This window comes from Trichomycterus rosablanca, chromosome 18 (genome assembly GCF_030014385.1).
Source record: "Trichomycterus rosablanca isolate fTriRos1 chromosome 18, fTriRos1.hap1, whole genome shotgun sequence".
NCBI classification, from domain to species: Eukaryota; Metazoa; Chordata; class Actinopteri; order Siluriformes; family Trichomycteridae; genus Trichomycterus; species Trichomycterus rosablanca.
The window spans coordinates 1,183,476-1,207,358 of NC_086005.1; the positions used below are offsets into that span (position 1 = coordinate 1,183,476).

Consider the following 23,883-nt stretch of genomic DNA (forward strand, 5'->3'; position numbering starts at 1 on the left):
AGGCGCTGGTGGAGTTTGCTCTTTTGAGGACTTCCATGTTGGACACTCTGTCCTGCCTTTTGATTCCAAGCAGCGAACGTAAGATAATAATTCTATAATAATATTACCAATAATAATACAGTAATTCTGTTGTGTTTTGAAACAGTTCACCTTTACAGATGGAGAAGCGGATCTGTTTAGAGACAAACGAGATGGTTGGTGTGAAATTCTGAGCATTTGTGCTTTAATTAAACTTTTTAATGAATGTATTTTAAATAAGCAAAATGACACAATTATTTCCAGCCAACTCGGACATCCTGGAGTACATCATCATCGTGGAGGTGAACATTTCACAAGCCGTCATGATAGAACTCATCAAATCATCCCTGGAGTCGATCAGCTTTCCTGTACAGCTCGACAACTTCACAGAGATCAGTGCCATGAATGTCACAACAGGTCAGCACTAACTTTTCAACCGTGGCGCTTTTACGCACTTTAAGGCTGAAGGTTAGCTTAGGTGGCTATCAGCAACATAATGAAACCTTTTGCGTTAGCTTGGATTCTCAGGTTTATTTTTGGGCTGCCTGCACGCATGAAGCTGCAAAACCAGCTGTAGCCTAATGGTTAAGGTACTACCAGTGATCAGAGGGTTGCTGGTTCAATCCCCACTACTGCCAGGTTGCTGCTGTTGGGCCCTTGAGCAAGGCCCTTAACCCTCAATTGCTTAGACTGTATACTGTAACTGTAATGTAAGTCGCTTTGGATAAAGGCGTCTGCTAAATGCTGAAAATGTAAATGTAAATGCAAAACCAGAATTCATGTACAAGTCAGAACTATTCTAGTGTACTAAACAACAGTAGTAAATCATTTATCTCGCTACCCCAACTTAATTAAGCAAAGCAAGGTTTTGTTTATTACTACAGCTTTACCCTGGTGAAAAAATTGGATATTCCGCCAACTAGTGGGCACAATTGGACAACCGAGTCTGCTGGGTGGGAAAAGACTGGACCTAGTGGGGGGGACTGTGCAGATGTTGAGGAGCCTCGTCTGCATGTCCACTAAGGCAGCGCTCCCCAACCTTTTTTGCACCACGAACCAGTTTCATATAAGATATAATTTCACAGACCAGCGGGGGGATTTAAAATAGAATGAACTAGAGCTATAGAATGGAATATCGGTGTGTATCCTGAGCTTTTTTCGAAATAGAAAAAACAAACAAAAATAGTGATGCAAATGGACAAATATAAATGTAGCTACCTTATTTCTGCACAAAACTGGCACCTCTAATGGCTTAATGGCCTCCTCCGTCTTATTAATAACCACTTTATAACAGTCATTTATAGAGGCAGGTTTGACCTCACTGTTTGGTACAGTGGAGGATCTGTGATGTTTTTGGGCTCATTTGAAGTCCCTTACAGCATGGTGTTAACAAAATCTGTGTTGTTCCACAGTCTGTTCTTTAAATAGTTCTGCATACCAGTGCCAGTGTGAGGATCAATATTTCTGGCCATGTGACAAGTGCAGCAATTATGGATCCTGTGACGGCGGTACAAATAACTCGTGTGGTTGCATCAGCGCTCTTCCAGATGATGGACAGTTCTGCCAACCAATCACTGAGCTCACTCGTATGTATAAAATCTAACATTAAATAAGGAAATTTCAAATATATGTACATAAGATCACAGATTGTTGTTTACAAACTCTCACTGACAAGAAAACAAATTATATTTATCTATGCATTAAACTTCATGTTTTAGCTTAAACTATTGTAATATTCTTTGATTTATTATTGTTTTGATCTTTGTGTGTTAATAATGTTCTTGTTTTCACTTTCTCTACTTTTCAGCATGTCCAACAACAGGTAAAATCCCATCACAGCACATTTTCTACTACAAGATGTTAAAATTCCTTCATTTATTAGCTCTAATTCTATTTTCTTTAATAATCCCCAGCCACAGCGCCCCCGACTCCATCTGAATATCAGGTTGAGGTTGAGATGGATACAGTGGATATAACAGTTCTAAATCAGCTGAAACTGATTCTGAATCAGCTCTACTTACCCTACACTATAAATGACGTCACCATTACTGATATAAACATCACTACAGGTAACTCATCCTCCACTATACTGATCATATATTCAAACGCTGTTAAAATCTCACCTGATTTAGTGTGATGTGTTTGTGTTGTTCCACAGTCTGTTCTTTAAATAGTTCTGCATACCAGTGCCAGTGTGAGGATCAATATTTCTGGCCATGTGACAAGTGCAGAAATTATGGATCTTGTGGCGACTTCACCAATAACTCGTGTGGTTGCATCAATGCTCTTCCAGATGATGGACAGTTCTGCCAACCAGTGACTGAGCTCACTCGTATGTATATAATCTTACAGTAAATAAATACATCTAATAAAAGGTTTTTTGTTACTTTGTGTTAAGGAAACATGTGGCACATCTGGTTTAAATTCATTATTATGAGAATAGACACATTAACAACACAGACATAAACAGGACGCGTTCCAGTGCTCGTGGGTATAGATTACCTCACAGCTTGGCTAAGGTCTTCTGGGTGGGAGGGCTGGAGGAATTCCTCATCACTGCTGCGATTATGACCTCTGCTGGCAGGTCAATGCACTACACAGAGATGGGGATAATGGACAGAAGTGTGTGACTTTCCATGTGCAATACTGATCCCTGTGAGAACCCACTACATGTTGGGCGGGGCCAGTGTAAGAATCTGCAGCAGTGGAGGAAAGATATAAGCATATAAGGGTACCTGAGTATGAAACGATTGGGAGAAAAGAGGGCAAAATGCATAAATGAAAGTGAAAGCAGCTTACAAACTACTACTGTAATTAAGTCTAGCGCCCTCTTTAAAACTGACATTCATAACCTCCACAGTGAGATATGAACACAATAAGGGTTCAAACAGGACGACACACACTGCGATGTCCCTACGCTCAGATTTTCTTTTACGCATCTGAGTTGCATATGATCCAAACTCTAAAAGACACAATACTCATAAATAAGTTAGGAAATGCTTTTGTTTTTTAGATATTAAACCTTTTTTCGTATGTGTTAATAATGTTCTTGTTTGTACTTTCTCTACTTTTCAGCATGTCCACCAACAGGTAAAATCCCATCACAGCACATTTTCTACTACAAGATGTTCAAATTCCTGCATTTATTAGCTCTAATTCTGTCTTCTTTAATAATCCCCAACCACAGCGCCCCCGACTCCATCTGAATATCAGGTTGAGGTTGAGATGGATACAGTGGATATAACAGTTCTTAATCAGCTGAAACAGCTTCTGAATCAGCTCTACTTACCCTACACTATAAATAACGTCACCATTACTGATATAAACATCACTACAGGTAACTCATCCGTCACTTTCTGTTTAATCTTAGTCATTATATGTTAAAGATCACTGTAGTCCTGTAGTGCTTCAGCTAATCGTATTATTCACCTCAACAGCAATAAAAGTCCAGTAATGAATTCATGTAAATACTTAAAATTAGTGTAAAGTGCACTCACGTTTCATCTGTCTTAAACTTTTAATATCACAGCATTTATTTACACCGTCCACAGGCATAAAATTCTGAGCACTGAGAGGTGAAGTGAATAACACTGATTATCTCATCATCACAGCACCTGTTAGTGGGGGGGTTATATCAGACAGCAAGTGGCATTTTATCCAGTCAGGGTGCCCATGCTGACCCCTGTCCACCGCCCAAAGTGCCAACAATGGGAATCTGAGCATCGGAACTGGACCACGGAGCAAAGGAAGGCCTGGTCTGATGAATCAGGTTTTCTTTTACATCACATATAGCCAGGTGCGTGTGCGTCTCTTACTTGGGGAACACACGGCACCAGGATGCACTATGGGAAGAAGGCAAGCGGGCAGAGGCAGTGTGATGCTTTGGGCGATGTTCTGCTGGGAAACCTTGGGTCCTGCCATCCACGTGGATGTTACTGTGACACGTAGCACCTACCTAAGCATCGTTACAGACCATGTTCACCCTTTCATAGAGACGGTTCCCTGATGGCTGTGGCCTCTTTTAGCAGGATGATGCAAGAACAGTTTGAGGAGCACAACAACCAGTTTGAGGGGTCGACTTGACCTTAAAAATCCCCAGATCTCAATCCAATCGAGCATCTGTGGGACGTGCTGGACAAACAAGTCTGAGCCAGACACCACAGCACACCTTCAGGGGACTAGTGGAGTCCATGCCTCGAAGGGTCAGGGCTGTGTTGATAGCAAAAGGGGGACCAACACAATATTAGGAAGGTGGTCATAATGTTATGCCTTATTGGTGTATATATATACATATATACTGTATATATACTGTATATATAGTTTGAACAAAATCACCTGATTTAGTGTGATGTGTTTGTGTTGTTCCACAGTCTGTTCTTTAAATAGTTCTGCATACCAGTGCCAGTGTGAGGATCAATATTTCTGGCCATGTGACAAGTGCAGAAATTATGGATCTTGTGGCGGCGTCACCAATAACTCGTGTGGTTGCATCAGCGCTCTTCCAGATGATGGACAGTTCTGCCAACCAATCACTGAGCTCACTCGTATGTATATGATGTCTGATGTCTGTGTTATAACCTTCACAGTAATACAGGTGCTCATATTGACACTATAATGGATTTGCATAGAGGACATTTGCACCTCTGTACTTGAGTTATGTGTGTTTTAAATAATAAAACTAAGTGTAACTGTAATAAACTTCATATTTATATAGCTTAAACTATTGTAATATTCTCTGATTTATTATTGTTTTGATCTTTATGTGTTAATAATGTTCTTGTTTTTACTTTCTTTACTTTTCAGCATGTCCACAAACAGGTAAAATCCCATCACAGCACATTTTCTACTACAAGATGTTCAAATTCCTGCATTTATTAGCTCTAATTCTATCTTCTTTAATAATCCCCAACCACAGCGCCCCCGACTCCATCTGAATATCAGGTTGAGGTTGAGATGGATACAGTGGATATAACAGTTCTTAATCAGCTGAAACAGATTCTGAATCAGCTCTACTTACCCTACAATATAAATAACGTCACCATTACTGATATAAACATCACTACAGGTAACTCATCCTCCACTATACTGATCATATATTCAAACGCTGTTAAAATCTCACCTGATTTAGTGTGATGTGTTTGTGTTGTTCCACAGTCTGTTCTTTAAATAGTTCTGCATACCAGTGCCAGTGTGAGGATCAATATTTCTGGCCATGTGACAAGTGCAGAAATTATGGATCTTGTGGCGACGTCACCAATAACTCGTGTGGTTGCATCAAGGCTCTTCCAGATGATGGACAGTTCTGCCAACCAATCACTGAGCTCACTCGTATGTATAAAATCTGACATAAAATTGAATGAAAGTGTTTTTTATATAATTATAAGACTAGAAACATTTACAACACAAGTACATAAACACAGATTTCTGTAATGGAGGTGGTGAGGATCACAGAAGGAGACTTGAGGGCGTGTACAGTAAGAAACTGCAAAATAATGAGCAAAATGGCTTCCAGGAATTCAGAACGCGGAAACCCCTGACACAGTAGTTCACTCGTTCCATGTGTTCTTACTCAGCCGGTTTTCCTTGATTCTTAGCTTTTTGTTTCCTGGTTCCTGGTTTTTCTATCCTGTGTTTCTTATGGTAGTATGGTTTGTTTTATTATTTTGTAGTTAGCATTAGCATAGCTCCAAAGTCTCCAGTGGTCCTCTAGTCTTACAGATGAACTCCACAACAACCTCCATACACAATGAGGTTTCCTCCGACTGCTCCACTCAGCTATCACCATACAACTGTAGTGACCCATCGCTTGGTGGCAACCTCCTACAATGCAAGCTCTACCTCCAGTACCTTCAGTTTAAGGGGTTTAGCAGCTCTCTAAAGGTCTCCTTGCTTTTTTCAGACAGTTGTCCAGAGATCTCCTTGCTTCTCTCAAACGGCTTTTCAGAGGCCTCCCCTTGCTTCCAAACGACTTATCAGAAGTCTCATTACCACTTTTAGACAGCTCTCTAGAGGTTTCCTCACTACTTCAGACAACTTTCCAGAGGTCTCCTTGCCACTTCCAGATTGCTCTCCAAGGTTCTCCTTGCCACTTCCAGACAGCTCTCTAGAGTTCTTGTTGCCTCACTATTGCTTGCCTGAACTCTCGCCGCTCTGCCTGATTACCTGAACTGAACTCTTGCCTGACCTAGCAAGCTCTTATAAACTCTCGGCAATTCTAGATGACACCCCCGGTTCTTTGAACTGTCACTGCCCCAGCCAGCTCCTCTGACCGTTTCTTAATCCCAGCCGGCTCTTCAGACCCACTGCCGATTCCAGCAGTCTTTCCAACAACACCCCTGTACTTGTGTTGCGCATGTTCCAAACTTAAAAAAGTGGTGAAAAACAAGGAAATGATTTTTTACAATCCTTATTTTTATAGTTTTAACTGCTTTAACAATCGTTTTGATTTTTATGTGTTTTTACTTTCTCTATTTTTCAGCATGTCCAACAACAGGTAAAATCCCATCACAGCACATTTTCTACTAAAAGATGTTGAAATTCCTGCATTTATTAGCTCTAATTCTATCTTCTTTATTCAGCCCCAACCACAGCGCCCCCGACTCCATCTGAATATCAGGTTGAGGTTGAGATGGATACAGTGGATATAACAGTTCTTAATCAGCTGAAACAGATTCTGAATCAGCTCTCCTTACCCTACAATATACATAACGTCACCATTACTGATATAAACATCACTACAGGTAACTCATCCTCCACTATACTGATCGTATATTCAAATGCGGTTAAAATCTCACCTGATTTAGTGTGATGTGTTTGTGTTGTTCCACAGTCTGTTCTTTAAATAGTTCTGCATACCAGTGCCAGTGTGAGGATCAGTATTTCTGGCCATGTGACAAGTGCAGAACTTATGGATCTTGTGACGGCAGCACCAATAACTCGTGTGGTTGCATCAACGCTCTTCCAGATGACGGACAGTTCTGCCAACCAATCACTGAGCTCACTCGTATGTATAAAATCTTACAGAAAATATATGTACATAAGATCACTGATGGTTTACTCACTAATAATCCCATCGTCAAGCAGTTTTCTCTCTCATGCATGTGCTGTAGATCAGCCATGGTTCTGGACTGCTTTGCTTGGCAGAACCTGTCGGCTCTACTGAGCTGCTTGAAGCAGTCTGCCAGTTTTATAGGAGCCAATAAGAAATAAGCAAAGAAATAACTTCACACTGAACAGCTAAACGCGTTTTTGTGGTTGGTTCAGAGATCATTTATAGCATTTGCCATAGGGCTGGGCGATATAACTAAAAAACTCATATCTTGTTATGCTTTTGAGACATGGTGATATACGATACGACATAATGTAAACTTAAAGTACAATGGCAGGCCACTGCCTGTATGTGAGCTTATATTGTTTATAAGTTATCTTAAAAACACAAAACACTGTAGTTCTGATAACTTCTTACTAATTACAGTGTTTATATTTTGTACTATTATAAGGCTGTATTTGTATTAATATTGACAACATATCAAACCATCCAGCAAAATCTCAGTTACATGTATGCTGTCCGTTTTACTTCAAATAAATGAGCATCAAAATAAAACCCGAAAAAAGTTCAATATTTGATAATGTTTTGGTATCGAAGTGAAAGCACATGATAAACAGCAGCACTGCGACCCAGATCAACCAGATCAACCACACAGCAGCATAAAATCATAACCGCTGCTTACCTGAGCTTCTCTTCTTCAAATCGAGACCAGATCTATATCTGTGTGCGGTTCCATTAGGGATATAATCCACTTGTTTTTCTTTTTGGTGGCCATCTTGTATGTTTCCAGAATATTTCCAGAATATATAAATCCATATCCAAGTGTGTTCGTCCACCTAACTAACGAAAACCGTCTTAGATCATCTATTCTCGCGGCTTTCCCGGTAAAGCTGAAACCGGTCACTAATTTAGTAAACTGTCACTTATACTAGGGCTGGGTATCGCCACTAATTTCCTGGATCGATTCGATTCCGATTCACAAGGTCCCGATTCGATTCGATCTTCGATTCAATTTCGATTCAACACATTTAGGCATATTTGAGTTACATTAACAGGTTTTGTTTAAATATGTAAAGATGTTCAGAGAACGAATGTGATAATTGTACAAAGAACATTTATTATTTAAAATATTTGTGTATTTTGTTTACATAAATAATTAATCCAAAACAGAAAACAGTAACATTCATTTTTTATTATTATTTCACTTGTCTGACATGCTACAACATTGTAAATGTAATGTAAACATACACCTGGCTGTTGTACAGCTTATGCCAAGTTTACACGACACGACACTCTGATTAACACGTGGTCACTGTAATGTTCACACTACACGACTGATCGGCGATGGGGGGTTTTACATCTACACCATCCATCACCAGGGGGAATCACAGGCGAGCTTCTCTGGTCTCCAAAACTACGTTTTGTCACGAAAACACACGTGAGAAGTGATGAAAGGTTTAATGATACCACGTCCAAACATGCACATCAACAAGTAGCGAGCAATCAAAGTTTGTGCGCTGATGAAATAAATGAATCTGAGTGGATTTGGCAACACGAGCAGCATGGATCGTTCTGTAGTGAGTTGGAGGTTAATAAATATTTTGTTTTGTAGAGAACGATCTCACGTGTGCTGATGTATTCTGATAGAAACTATATTGCGCTCCACCACCTGTTTTCATCCTCTCCCCTGTGTTTCCCCTCGCTGTTTCTCACATTGATTGAGAGCCGAGTTTTGATCGCAGAGCGAACACCGAGTTCCTCCCGAATCCAGAGCCGAGCGAAAATCAGTGCAAAACGTTGTGTAGTGGTCATAACTTGAGCTTCTGCCGTGCTAAACTGATGTGCAGGTCAGATCTCGTTGCATGAAAAAACAGTGGCTGTTCACGCGAAATTAAAGGGGGTAACAATAGTAATAGATTTCCGTGTGCACCGTAAAAAGGGGCGTATTTAAAAAATCGATCTCGCATTTATATGAATCGATATCGGATCGTTCAAATAAAGATCGATTAAAATCGAAAAATCGATTTTATAAACCCACCCCTAACTTATACCTCTACAACCAATAAAAAGAGAGACTGAAACTCCACCCAAAATCTGAATTTGGAAGCTCTGATTGGTTTATACAGCTGTTTATCAAGGACTGAACCACGACTGATTCACTGAATCAGATGCACTGATTCATGGAGTTGTTTACACACAACGGCATTATAAAATAGAGTCAGCATAACACATGAATATTTACTATAGATAAGAGCACAGCTCCCTGATTCGATTCCAATGAATGATTTGTTTGAAAAGAGTCGTTTCTGAGTTGTTTGTACTCAGTGATTCAGTGATGCTTTTTCAGAGACTGATGTGCTTAGAATAAATCATCTATGGTGATTGTAACCAATATAATCTACTTCTATCATCATCTCTAATCCTCATCTCAAATTACTTCATGTTTTAGCTTAAACAATTTTAATATTCTCTGATTTATTATTGTTTTGATCTTTGTGTTAATAATGTTCTTGTTTTTACTTTCTCTACTTTTCAGCATGTCCAACAACAGGTAAAATCCCATCACAGCACATTTTCTACTACAAGATGTTCACATTCCTGCATTTATTAGCTCTAATTCTATCTTCTTTATTCAGCCCCAACCACAGCGCCCCCGACTCCATCTGAATATCAGGTTGAGGTTGAGATGGATACAGTGGATATAACAGTTCTTAATCAGATGAAACAGCTTCTAAATCAGCTCTACTTACCCTACACTATAAATGACGTCACCATTACTGATATAAACATCACTACAGGTAACTCATCCTCCACTATACTGATCATATATTCAAACGCTGTTAAAATCTCACCTGATTTAGTGTGATGTGTTTGTGTTGTTCCACAGTCTGTTCTTTAAATAGTTCTGCATACCAGTGCCAGTGTGAGGATCAATATTTCTGGCCATGTGACAAGTGCAGAAATTATGGATCCTGTGACGGCGTCACCAATAACTCGTGTGGTTGCATCAGCGCTCTTCCAGATGATGGACAGTTCTGCCAACCAATCACTGAGCTCACTCGTATGTATATGATGTCTGATGTCTGTGTTATAACCTTCACAGTAATACTGGTGCTCATAATGACACTATAATGGATTTGCTTAGAGGACATTTGCACCTCTGTACTTATGCACCTCTGAGTTATGTGTGTTTTAAATAATAAAACTAAGTGTAACTGTAATAAACTTCATATTTATATAACTTAAACTATTGTAATATTCTCTGTTTTATTATTGTTTTGATCTTTATGTGTTAATAATGTTCTTGTTTTTACTTTCTCTACTTTTCAGCATGTCCAACAACAGGTAAAATCACATCACAGCACATTTTCTACTACAAGATGTTGAAATTCCTGCATTTATTAGCTCTAATTCTATCTTCTTTAATAATCCCCAACCACAGCGCCCCCGACTCCATCTGAATATCAGGTTGAGGTTGAGATGGATACAGTGGATATAACAGTTCTTAATCAGCTGAAACAGCTTCTGAATCAGCTCTCCTTACCCTACAATATAAATAACGTCACCATTACTGATATAAACATCACTACAGGTAACTCATCCTCCACTATACTGATCATATATTCAAACGCTGTTAAAATCTCACCTGATTTAGTGTGATGTGTTTGTGTTGTTCCACAGTCTGTTCTTTAAATAGTTCTGCATACCAGTGCCAGTGTGAGGATCAATATTTCTGGCCATGTGACAAGTGCAGAAATTATGGATCTTGTGGCGACGTCACCAATAACTCGTGTGGTTGCATCAACGCTCTTCCAGATGATGGACAGTTCTGCCAACCAATCACTGAGCTCACTCGTATGTATAAAATCTGACATAAAATTGAATGAAAGTGTTTTTTATATAATTATAAGACTAGAAACATTTACAACACAAGTACATAAACACAGATTTCTGTAATGGAGGTGGTGAGGATCACAGAAGGAGACTTGAGGGCGTGTACAGTAAGAAACTGCAAAATAATGAGCAAAATGGCTTCCAGGAATTCAGAACGCGGAAACCCCTGACACAGTAGTTCACTCGTTCCATGTGTTCTTACTCAGCCGGTTTTCCTTGATTCTTAGCTTTTTGTTTCCTGGTTCCTGGTTTTTCTATCCTGTATTTCTTATGGTAGTATGGTTTGTTTTATTATTTTGTAGTTAGCATTAGCATAGCTCCAAAGTCTCCAGTGGTCCTCTAGTCTTACAGATGAACTCCACAACAACCTCCATACACAATGAGGTTTCCTCCGACTGCTCCACTCAGCTATCACCATACAACTGTAGTGACCCATCGCTTGGTGGCAACCTCCTACAATGCAAGCTCTACCTCCAGTACCTTCAGTTTAAGGGGTTTAGCAGCTCTCTAAAGGTCTCCTTGCTTTTTTCAGACAGTTGTCCAGAGATCTCCTTGCTTCTCTCAAACGGCTTTTCAGAGGCCTCCCCTTGCTTCCAAACGACTTATCAGAAGTCTCATTACCACTTTTAGACAGCTCTCTAGAGGTTTCCTCACTACTTCAGACAACTTTCCAGAGGTCTCCTTGCCACTTCCAGATTGCTCTCCAAGGTTCTCCTTGCCACTTCCAGACAGCTCTCTAGAGTTCTTGTTGCCTCACTATTGCTTGCCTGAACTCTCGCCGCTCTGCCTGATTACCTGAACTGAACTCTTGCCTGACCTAGCAAGCTCTTATAAACTCTCGGCAATTCTAGATGACACCCCCGGTTCTTTGAACTGTCACTGCCCCAGCCAGCTCCTCTGACCCTTTCTTAATCCCAGCCGGCTCTTCAGACCCACTGCCGATTCCAGCAGTCTTTCCAACAACACCCCTGTACTTGTGTTGCGCATGTTCCAAACTTAAAAAAGTGGTAAAAAACAAGGAAATGATTTTTTACAATCCTTATTTTTATAGTTTTAACTGCTTTAACAATCGTTTTGATTTTTATGTGTTTTTACTTTCTCTATTTTTCAGCATGTCCAACAACAGGTAAAATCCCATCACAGCACATTTTCTACTAAAAGATGTTGAAATTCCTGCATTTATTAGCTCTAATTCTATCTTCTTTATTCAGCCCCAACCACAGCGCCCCCGACTCCATCTGAATATCAGGTTGAGGTTGAGATGGATACAGTGGATGTAACAGTTCTTAATCAGCTGAAACAGATTCTGAATCAGCTCTACTTACCCTACACTATAAATGACATCACTATTACTGATATAAACATCACTACAGATAACTCATCCTCCACTATACTGATCATATATTCAAATGCTGTTAAAATCTCACCTGATTTAGTGTGATGTGTTTGTGTTGTTCCACAGTCTGTTCTTTAAATAGTTCTGCATACCAGTGCCAGTGTGAGGATCAGTATTTCTGGCCATGTGACAAGTGCAGAACTTATGGATCTTGTGACGGCAGCACCAATAACTCGTGTGGTTGCATCAACGCTCTTCCAGATGACGGACAGTTCTGCCAACCAATCACTGAGCTCACTCGTATGTATAAAATCTTACAGAAAATATATGTACATAAGATCACTGATGGTTTACTCACTAATAATCCCATCGTCAAGCAGTTTTCTCTCTCATGCATGTGCTGTAGATCAGCCATGGTTCTGGACTGCTTTGCTTGGCAGAACCTGTCGGCTCTACTGAGCTGCTTGAAGCAGTCTGCCAGTTTTATAGGAGCCAATCAGAAATAAGCAAAGAAATAACTTCACACTGAACAGCTAAACGCGTTTTTGTGGTTGGTTCAGAGATCATTTATAGCATTTGCCATAGGGCTGGGCGATATAACTAAAAAACTCATATCTTGTTATGCTTTTGAGACATGGTGATATACGATACGACATAATGTAAACTTAAAGTACAATGGCAGGCCACTGCCTGTATGTGAGCTTATATTGTTTATAAGTTATCTTAAAAACACAAAACACTGTAGTTCTGATAACTTCTTACTAATTACAGTGTTTATATTTTGTACTATTATAAGGCTGTATTTGTATTAATATTGACAACATATCAAACCATCCAGCAAAATCTCAGTTACATGTATGCTGTCCGTTTTACTTCAAATAAATGAGCATCAAAATAAAACCCGAAAAAAGTTCAATATTTGATAATGTTTTGGTATCGAAGTGAAAGCACATGATAAACAGCAGCACTGCGACCCAGATCAACCAGATCAACCACACAGCAGCATAAAATCATAACCGCTGCTTACCTGAGCTTCTCTTCTTCAAATCGAGACCAGATCTATATCTGTGTGCGGTTCCATTAGGGATATAATCCACTTGTTTTTCTTTTTGGTGGCCATCTTGTATGTTTCCAGAATATTTCCAGAATATAAAAATCCATATCCAAGTGTGTTCGTCCACCTAACTAACGAAAACCGTCTTAGATCATCTATTCTCGCGGCTTTCCCGGTAAAGCTGAAACCGGTCACTAATTTAGTAAACTGTCACTTATACTAGGGCTGGGTATCGCCACTAATTTCCTGGATCGATTCGATTCCGATTCACAAGGTCCCGATTCGATTCGATCTTCGATTCAATTTCGATTCAACACATTTAGGCATATTTGAGTTACATTAACAGGTTTTGTTTAAATATGTAATGATGTTCAGAGAACGAATGTGATAATTGTACAAAGAACATTTATTATTTAAAATATTTGTGTATTTTGTTTACATAAATAATTAATCCAAAACAGAAAACAGTAACATTCATTTTTTATTATTATTTCACTTGTCTGACATGCTACAACATTGTAAATGTAATGTAAACATACACCTGGCTGTTGTACAGCTTATGCCAAGTTTACACGACACGACACTCTGATTAACACGTGGTCACTGTAATGTTCACACTACACGACTGATGGGCGATGGGGGGTTTTACATCTACACCATCCATCACCAGGGGGAATCACAGGCGAGCTTCTCTGGTCTCCAAAACTACGTTTTGTCACGAAAACACACGTGAGAAGTGATGAAAGGTTTAATGATACCACGTCCAAACATGCACATCAACAAGTAGCGAGCAACCAAAGTTTGTGCGCTGATGAAATAAATGAATCTGAGTGGATTTGGCAACACGAGCAGCATGGATCGTTCTGTAGTGAGTTGGAGGTTAATAAATATTTTGTTTTGTAGAGAACGATCTCACGTGTGCTGATGTATTCTGATAGAAACTATATTGCGCTCCACCACCTGTTTTCATCCTCTCCCCTGTGTTTCCCCTCGCTGTTTCTCACATTGATTGAGAGCCGAGTTTTGATCGCAGAGCGAACACCGAGTTCCTCCCGAATCCAGAGCCGAGCGAAAATCAGTGCAAAACGTTGTGTAGTGGTCATAACTTGAGCTTCTGCCGTGCTAAACTGATGTGCAGGTCAGATCTCGTTGCATGAAAAAACAGTGGCTGTTCACGCGAAATTAAAGGGGGTAACAATAGTAATAGATTTCCGTGTGCACCGTAAAAAGGGGCGTATTTAAAAAATCGATCTCGCATTTATATGAATCGATATCGGATCGTTCAAATAAAGATCGATTAAAATCGAAAAATCGATTTTATAAACCCACCCCTAACTTATACCTCTACAACCAATAAAAAGAGAGACTGAAACTCCACCCAAAATCTGAATTTGGAAGCTCTGATTGGTTTATACAGCTGTTTATCAAGGACTGAACCACGACTGATTCACTGAATCAGATGCACTGATTCATGGAGTTGTTTACACACAACGGCATTATAAAATAGAGTCAGCATAACACATGAATATTTACTATAGATAAGAGCACAGCTCCCTGATTCGATTCCAATGAATGATTTGTTTGAAAAGAGTTGTTTCTGAGTTGTTTGTACTCAGTGATTCAGTGATGCTTTTTCAGAGACTGATGTGCTTAGAATAAATCATCTATGGTGATTGTAAATAATATAATCTACTTCTATCATCATCTCTAATCCTCATCTCAAATTACTTCATGTTTTAGCTTAAACAATTTTAATATTTTCTGATGTATTATTCTTTTGATCTTTGTGTTAATAATGTTCTTGTTTTTACTTTCTCTACTTTTCAGCATGTCCAACAACAGGTAAAATCCCATCACAGCACATTTTCTACTAAAAGATGTTCACATTCCTGCATTTATTAGCTCTAATTCTATCTTCTTTAATAATCCCCAACCACAGCCCCCCCGACTCCATCTGAATATCAGGTTGAGGTTGAGATGGATACAGTGGATATAACAGTTCTTAATCAGCTGAAACAGATTCTGAATCAGCTCTACTTACCCTACAATATAAATAACGTCACCATTACTGATATAAACATCACTACAGGTAACTCATCCTCCACTATACTGATCATATATTCAAACGCTGTTAAAATCTCACCTGATTTAGTGTGATGTGTTTGTGTTGTTCCACAGTCTGTTCTTTAAATAGTTCTGCATACCAGTGCCAGTGTTAGGATCAGTATTTCTGGCCATGTGACAAGTGCAGAACTTATGGATCTTGTGACGGCAGCACCAATAACTCGTGTGGTTGCATCAACGCTCTTCCAGATGACGGACAGTTCTGCCAACCAATCACTGAGCTCACTCGTATGTATAAAATCTTACAGAAAATATATGTACATAAGATCACTGATTGTTTACTCACTAATAATCCCATCGTCAAGCAGTTTTCTCTCTCATGCATGTGCTGTAGATCAGCCCTGGTTCTGGACTGCTTTGCTTGGCAGAACCTGTCGGCTCTACTGAGCTGCTTGAAGCAGTCTGCCAGTTTTATAGGAGCCAATCAGAAATAAGCAAAGAAATAACTTCACACTGAACAGCTAAACGCGTTTTTGTGGTTGGTTCAGAGATCATTTATAGCATTTGCCATAGGGCTGGGCGATATAACTAAAAAACTCATATCTTGTTATGCTTTTGAGACATGGTGATATACGATACGACATAATGTAAACTTAAAGTACAATGGCAGGCCACTGCCTGTATGTGAGCTTATATTGTTTATAAGTTATCTTAAAAACACAAAACACTGTAGTTCTGATAACTTCTTACTAATTACAGTGTTTATATTTTGTACTATTATAAGGCTGTATTTGTATTAATATTGACAACATATCAAACCATCCAGCAAAATCTCAGTTACATGTATGCTGTCCGTTTTACTTCAAATAAATGAGCATCAAAATAAAACCCGAAAAAAGTTCAATATTTGATAATGTTTTGGTATCGAAGTGAAAGCACATGATAAACAGCAGCACTGCGACCCAGATCAACCAGATCAACCACACAGCAGCATAAAATCATAACCGCTGCTTACCTGAGCTTCTCTTCTTCAAATTGAGACCAGATCTACTGTATATCTGTGTGCGGTTCCATTAGGGATATAATCCACTTGTTTTTCTTCTTGGTGGCCATCTTGTATGTTTCCAGAATATTTCCAGAATATATAAATTCATATCCAACTGTGTTCATCCACCTAATTAACGAAAACCATCTTAGATCATTTATTCTCGCGGCTTTCCCGGTAAAGCTGAAACTGGTCATTCGTTCACTAAACTGTCACTTATACCTCTACAACCAATAAAGAGAGACTGAAACTCCACCCAAAATCTGAATTTGGAAGCTCTGATTGGTTTATACAGCTGTTTATCAAGGACTGAACCACGACTGATTCACTGAATCAGATGCACTGATTCATGGAGTTGTTTACACACAACGGCATTATGAAATAGAGTCAGCATAACACATGAATCTTTACTATAGATAAGAGCACAGCTCCCTGATTCGATTCCAATGAATGATTTGTTTGAAAAGAGTCGTTTCTGAGTTGTTGTACTCAGTGATTCAGTGATGCTTTTTCAGAGACTGATGTGCTTAGAATAAATCATCTATGGTGATTGTAAATAATATAATCTACTTCTATCATCATCTCTAATCCTCATCTCAAATTACTTCATGTTTTAGCTTAAACAATTTTAATATTTTCTGATGTATTATTCTTTTGATCTTTGTGTTAATAATGTTCTTGTTTTTACTTTCTCTACTTTTCAGCATGTCCAACAACAGGTAAAATCCCATCACAGCACATTTTCTACTACAAGATGTTCAAATTCCTACATTTATTAGCTCTAATTCTATCTTCTTTAATAATCCCCAACCACAGCGCCCCCGACTCCATCTGAATATCAGGTTGAGGTTGAGATGGATACAGTGGATATAACAGTTCTTAATCAGCTGAAACAGATTCTGAATCAGCTCTACTTACCCTACAATATAAATAACGTCACCATTACTGATATAAACATCACTACAGGTAACTCATCCTCCACTATACTGATCATATATTCAAACGCTGTTAAAATCTCACCTGATTTAGTGTGATGTGTTTGTGTTGTTCCACAGTCTGTTCTTTAAATAGTTCTGCATACCAGTGCCAGTGTGAGGATCAATATTTCTGGCCATGTGACAAGTGCAGAAATTATGGATCTTGTGGCGACGTCACCAATAACTCGTGTGGTTGCATCAACGCTCTTCCAGATGATGGACAGTTCTGCCAACCAATCACTGAGCTCACTCGTATGTATAAAATCATACAGAAAATATATGTACATAAGATCACTGATTGTTTACTCACTGATAATCCCATCGTCAAGCAGTTTTCTCTCTCATGCATGTGCTGTAGATCAGCCCCGGTTCTAGACTGCTTTGCTTGGCAGAACCTGTCGGCTCTACTGAGCTGCTTGAAGCAGTCTGCCAGTTTTATAAGACTCAAAGAGCCAATCAGAAATAAGCAAAGAAATAACTTCACACTCAACAATTAAACATGTTTTTGTGGTTGGTTCAGAGATCATTTATAGCGTTTGCTTTAGGGCTGGGCGATATAACTAAAAACTCATATCTCGTTATGCTTTTGAGATCAACCACACAGCAGCATATGATCATAACCGCTACTTACCTGAGCTTCTCTTCTTCAAATTGAGACCAGATCTATATCTTTGTGCGGTTCCATTAGGGATATAATTCGCTTGTTTTTTTCCTTGGCATCCATCTTGTATTTTTCCAGAATATTTCCAGAATATATAAATCCATATCCAACTGTGTTCATCCACCTAATTAACGAAAACCATCTTAGATAATTTATTCTCTCGGCTTTCCCGGTAAAGCTGAAACTGGTCATTCGTTCACTAAACTGTCACTTATACCTCTACAACCAATAAAGAGAGACTGAAACTCCACCCAAAATCTGAATTTGGAAGCTCTGATTGGTTTATACAGCTGTTTATCAAGGACTGAACCACGACTGATTCACTGAATCAGATGCTTTGATTCATGGAGTTGTTTACACAGAACGGCATTATAAAATAGAGTCAGCATAACGCATGAATATTTACTATAGATAAGAGCACAGCTCCCTGATTCGATTCCAATGAATGATTTGTTTGAAAAGAGTTGTTTCTGAGTTGTTTGTACTCAGTGATTCAGTGATGCTTTTTCAGAGACTGATGTGCTTAGAATAAATCATCTATGGTGATTGTAACCAATATAATCTACTTCTATCATCATCTCTAATCCTCATCTCAAATTACTTCATGTTTTAGCTTAAACAATTTTAATATTTTCTGATGTATTATTCTTTTGATCTTTATGTATTAATAATGTTCTTGTTTTTACTTTCTCTACTTTTCAGCATGTCCAACAACAGGTAAAATCCCATCACAGCACATTTTCTACTACAAGATGTTGAAATTCCTGCATTTATTAGCTCTAATTCTATCTTCTTTATTCAGCCCCAACCACAGCCCCCCCGACTCCATCTGAATATCAGGTTGAGGTTGAGATGGATACAGTGGATATAACAGTTCTTAATCAGCTGAAACAGCTTCTGAATCAGCTCTCCTTACCCTACACTATAAATAACGTCACCATTACTGATATAAACATCACTACAGGTAACTCATCCTCCACTATACTGATCATATATTCAAACGCTGTTAAAATCTCACCTGATTTAGTGTGATGTGTTTGTGTTGTTCCACAGTCTGTTCTTTAAATAGTTCTGCATACCAGTGCCAGTGTGAGGATCAATATTTCTGGCCATGTGACAAGTGCAGAAATTATGGATCTTGTGGCGGCGTCACCAATAACTCGTGTGGTTGCATCAACGCTCTTCCAGATGATGGACAGTTCTGCCAACCAGTGACTGAGCTCACTCGTATGTATAAAATCTTACATTAAATGAGAACATTTAAATTATACAGTTAAGCTGGAAAGTCTGCACCCCTTTCATCTCCTCCACGTTTTATTGGGTTACAAACTCATTCTATAATGAATTGAGGTTTTCTTTTGCCTCAAACATCTAAGCACAATCACCAATAATTACAAAGTGAAAACAGGGTTTACAAAAGATTTTTTACTTAGGGGTTACAGACCTGTACACACCCTGAGCCTCATACCTGGTTGATGCACCTTTGGCAGCAATTACAGCTTCAAGGCGTCTTGAGAAAGAAGCTCTGAGCTTGGCACACTTGTTTCTGTATTTAATTTGTGTCGGTACACGCCCATTATCAGCTTCTTCCACCGATGTTTGATTGGATTCAGGTCTGGGCTCTGGCTGGGCCGAAGCCACTCCTTTGTTCACTTGGCTGTTTGCTTCGGGTCATTGTCATGTTGGAAGGAAACCTTCACCCCAGTCTGAGGTCCAGAGCGCTCTGGAGCAGGTTATTTATCATCAAGGATCTGGGTGTACTGAGCTACATTCATCTTTCCCTCTATCAGGACTAGTCGCCCTGGTCCAGCTGCTGAAAAACATCCCCACATCATGATGCTGCCACCGCCATGCTTCACTGTAGGGATGGTTATAGCCAAGTGATGAGCAGTGCCTGGTTTCCTCCAGACGTGACGCTTGGTATTCAGGCCAAAAAGTTTTGGTTTCCTCAGACCAGAGAATCTTGTTCCTCATGGTTCCATGAGTCCTCTAGGTGCCTTCTGGCTGCCTTTTACTGAGGAGTGGCTTCTGTCTGGCCACTCTACCATAAAGGCGTAATTTGTGGAGTGCTGCCTGGATGGTCGATCTTCTGATCTGGAGTTCTGTTAGAGTGACCTTCGGGTTCCTGCTCACCTCCCTGTCCAAGTCCCGTCTTCCTCAATCGTTCAGTTTGGCCAGGCGGTCAGGTCCAGGAAGATTTTTGGTGGTTCTAAACTTTTTCCATTTACGGATGGTGGAGGCCACTGTGCTCATTGAGCAATTTTTCTGGACCCTTCTCCAGATCTGTGCCTCGATACAATCCTGTTTCTGAGATCTGCAGATGATTCCTTTGACCCCCCCATGGCTTGGAGTTTGCTCTGATTTGCACTGTCGACGGTGGGACCTTATATAGGCTGGTGTTGGCCATCCCCAATCATGTCCAATCGATTGAACTGACGACAGATAGACTCCAATTAAACTGTAGAAACATCTCAAGCGGTATCAGTTAAAACAAAACGGGTGTCAGATCAGAGGACTCAGTACATCAGCACGAATGTCTAAAAACCTGCTTTCACTTTGTCATTGTGGGCGATTTTGTGAACTCAATATATTATAGAACGAGTCTGTAATGTAATAAAACGTGGAGAAGGTGAATCGGGGTGCAGACATTCGGCTTGACTGTAGTCTCTAATCCTCATCTCAGATTCCTCCACAAAGTCTCACTGACAAAAATTAATAAAATATATTCATCTCTGCATTACACTTCATGTTGTAGCTTAAACTATTGTAATATTCTCTGATTTATTATTGTTTTGATCTTTCTGTGTTAATAATGTTCTTGTTTTTACTTTCTTTACTTTTCAGCATGTCTAACAACAGGTAAAATCCCATCACAGCACTTTTTCTACTACAAGATGTTCAAATTCCTGCATTTATTAGCTCTAATTCTATTTTCTTTATTCAGCCCCAACCACAGCGCCCCCGACTCCATCTGAATATCAGGTTGAGGTTGAGATGGATACAGTGGATATAACAGTTCTTAATCAGATGAAACAGCTTCTGAATCAGCTCTACTTACCCTACACTATAAATAACGTCACCATTACTGATATAAACATCACTACAGGTAACTCATCCTCCACTATACTGATCATATATTCAAACGCTGTTAAAATCTCACCTGATTTAGTGTGATGTGTTTGTGTTGTTCCACAGTCTGTTCTTTAAATAGTTCTGCATACCAGTGCCAGTGTGAGGATCAATATTTCTGGCCATGTGACAAGTGCAGAAATTATGGATCTTGTGACGGCAGCACCAATAACTCGTGTGGTTGCATCAGCGCTCTTCCAGATGACGGACAGTTCTGCCAACCAGTGACTGAGCTCACTCGTATGTATAAAATCTGACATTAATTACTTTATTCTTACAAATCTTTAGCACATATTAGATAAAATAAATGTAGTTCTCAAAACAAATAACTAATTAAACAAGTACATAAACACAGATTCCTCCAGATGTACAGGATCAGTTTCAGGCTTTACTGTATTTAAAATGAATTGGGACACAATGATTAATCTGGTTATTGGGTATAGCTCCCCCATTCTGATTGATGTGTTATAACCTTCACAGTAATACTGGTGCTCATAATGACACTATAATGGATTTGCATAGAGGACATTTGTACCTCTGTACTTGAGTTATGTGTGTTTCAAACAATAAAACAAAGTGTAACTGTAATAAACTTCATATTTTAATTATCTCTGATTTATTATTGTTTTGATCTTTGTGTTAATAATGCTCCTGTTTTTACTTTCTCTACTTTTCAGCATGTCCACCAACAGGTAAAATCCCATCACAGCACATTTTCTACTACAAGATGTTGAAATTCCTGCATTTATTAGCTCTAATTCTATCTTCTTTATTCAGCCCCAACCACAGCGCCCCCGACTCCATCTGAATATCAGGTTGAGGTTGAGGTGGATATAATGGAAATAACAATTCTTAATCAGCTGGAACAGCTTCTGAATCAGCTCTACTTACCCTACAATATAAATAACGTCACCATTACTGATATAAACATCACTACAGGTAACTCATCCTCCACTATACTGATCATATATTCAAACGCTGTTAAAATCTCACCTGATTTAGTGTGATGTGTTTGTGTTGTTCCACAGTCTGTTCTTTAAATAGTTCTGCATACCAGTGCCAGTGTGAGGATCAATATTTCTGGCCATGTGACAAGTGCAGAAATTATGGATCTTGTGGCGACTTTACCAATAACTCGTGTGGTTGCATCAAGGCTCTTCCAGATGACGGACAGTTTTGCCAACCAATCAGTGAGCTGAATGGTATGTGTAAAATATAAAATCAAACATTGGAAGGATGTGGATTTCACCACCAACACTTATATTTTAATTTTCTGTTCTGACCTGCTTCATGAAGTTTTATTAAAGCTAAATCTATATTTTGATTCATTTCTCTTCTCTTTATCTCACAGTGTCTGCATGTTCAGGTTACACAACAGGTAATAAAACACACCACATACACATACTGCTACAAAAGTTATAGACCTTCTGTTATTTCCAATAATAGATGATGGATAAGAGAAACGAATGCGCCTGTGATACTGTTTTTAAAAAGGCCCTGATGAAGATAGTGGAGTGCAGTGTAAGTAGCTGCAGTCGCATTAGCAATGAAGAACTCCCTTGACCATTCCCTTCCCCAGGCACAGCCAACTGTACCAGCAATGTCTGTGTGGGTGTCTGGTCGGTTGATAGCACAGCTGACATTTGAAGTAGATATCTCTACTTCTAACCCTAACCCTAAACCCTAACCCAAACCCTAACCCCAACCCCTAAACCCTAATCCCTAACCCAGTTTACACTGGTCATTGTGAATTTAGTGTCCAAAATGCAGTGCATATTTATCGTTGGCCAGTTAAAACCAGTCAGTTGAGGGTTAAGGGCCTTACTAGTGGTGGGGCTTGAGCCAGAGACCTTCTGAATGCAAGTCCAGCTTCTTACGCACTACATGTTTGCAGTTTAAGGGTGAAGTTTGTTTACCTCACTGGTAAAATTAAGATGTTTGCTATTCGTTTACAGTCACCAATACCACGCCTGCACCAACAGTCACCAACACCACACCTGCACCAACAGTCACCAACACCACGCCTGCACCAACAGTTACCAGCACCACGCCTGCACCAACAGTCACCAACACCACGCCTGCACCAACAGTCCACAACACCACGCCTGCACCAACAGTCAACAAAACCACGCCTGCACCAACAGTCCACAACACCACGCCTGCACCAACAGTCAATAAAACCACGCTTGCACCAACAGTCAACAAAACCACGCCTGCACCAACAGTCAACAACACCACGCCTGCACCAACAGTCAACAAAACCACGCCTGCACCAACAGTCAACAACACCACGCCTGCACCAACAGTCAACAACACCACGCCTGCACCAACAGTCAACAAAACCACGCCGGCACCAACAGTCAACAAAACCACGCCTGCACCAACAGTCAACAAAACCACGCCTGCACCAACAGTCAACAAAACCACGCCGGCACCAACAGTCAACAAAACCACGCCGGCACCAACAGTCAACAAAACCACGCCTGCACCAACAGTCAACAAAACCACGCCTGCACCAACAGTCACCAAACCAGGTACATTTTCTCCCTTCATTAGAATTTTTTTTGACCATGAAAGCCTAAAACGTGGCCACTCAGGTGGCACAGCGTTAAAAACACACGCTAGAACACCGGAGCTGGGATCTTAAATACATTGTA

The 23,883-nt window shown here is 39.7% G+C and overlaps 1 protein-coding gene across 1 annotated transcript in view; it reads left to right on the forward strand.

Moving 5' to 3' along the window:
* Positions 1-263: 263 nt before the first annotated feature.
* LOC134332859 (uncharacterized) overlaps positions 264-23,883 on the forward strand; it is a 35,188-nt gene continuing 11,568 nt past the window's right edge. The window contains exons 1-19 of the mRNA XM_063014690.1: positions 264-435; positions 2,177-2,350; positions 4,389-4,562; positions 5,173-5,346; positions 6,497-6,511; positions 6,597-6,758; positions 6,848-7,023; positions 9,596-9,617; positions 9,703-9,864; positions 9,954-10,129; positions 10,390-10,411; positions 10,509-10,658; positions 12,423-12,598; positions 15,171-15,192; positions 18,900-19,061; positions 19,151-19,324; positions 21,293-21,466; positions 22,255-22,428; positions 23,182-23,760. Coding sequence (XP_062870760.1) covers positions 264-435; positions 2,177-2,350; positions 4,389-4,562; positions 5,173-5,346; positions 6,497-6,511; positions 6,597-6,758; positions 6,848-7,023; positions 9,596-9,617; positions 9,703-9,864; positions 9,954-10,129; positions 10,390-10,411; positions 10,509-10,658; positions 12,423-12,598; positions 15,171-15,192; positions 18,900-19,061; positions 19,151-19,324; positions 21,293-21,466; positions 22,255-22,428; positions 23,182-23,760 — 3,040 coding nt within the window. The remainder of the gene's footprint in view (positions 436-2,176; positions 2,351-4,388; positions 4,563-5,172; positions 5,347-6,496; positions 6,512-6,596; positions 6,759-6,847; positions 7,024-9,595; positions 9,618-9,702; positions 9,865-9,953; positions 10,130-10,389; positions 10,412-10,508; positions 10,659-12,422; positions 12,599-15,170; positions 15,193-18,899; positions 19,062-19,150; positions 19,325-21,292; positions 21,467-22,254; positions 22,429-23,181; positions 23,761-23,883) is intronic.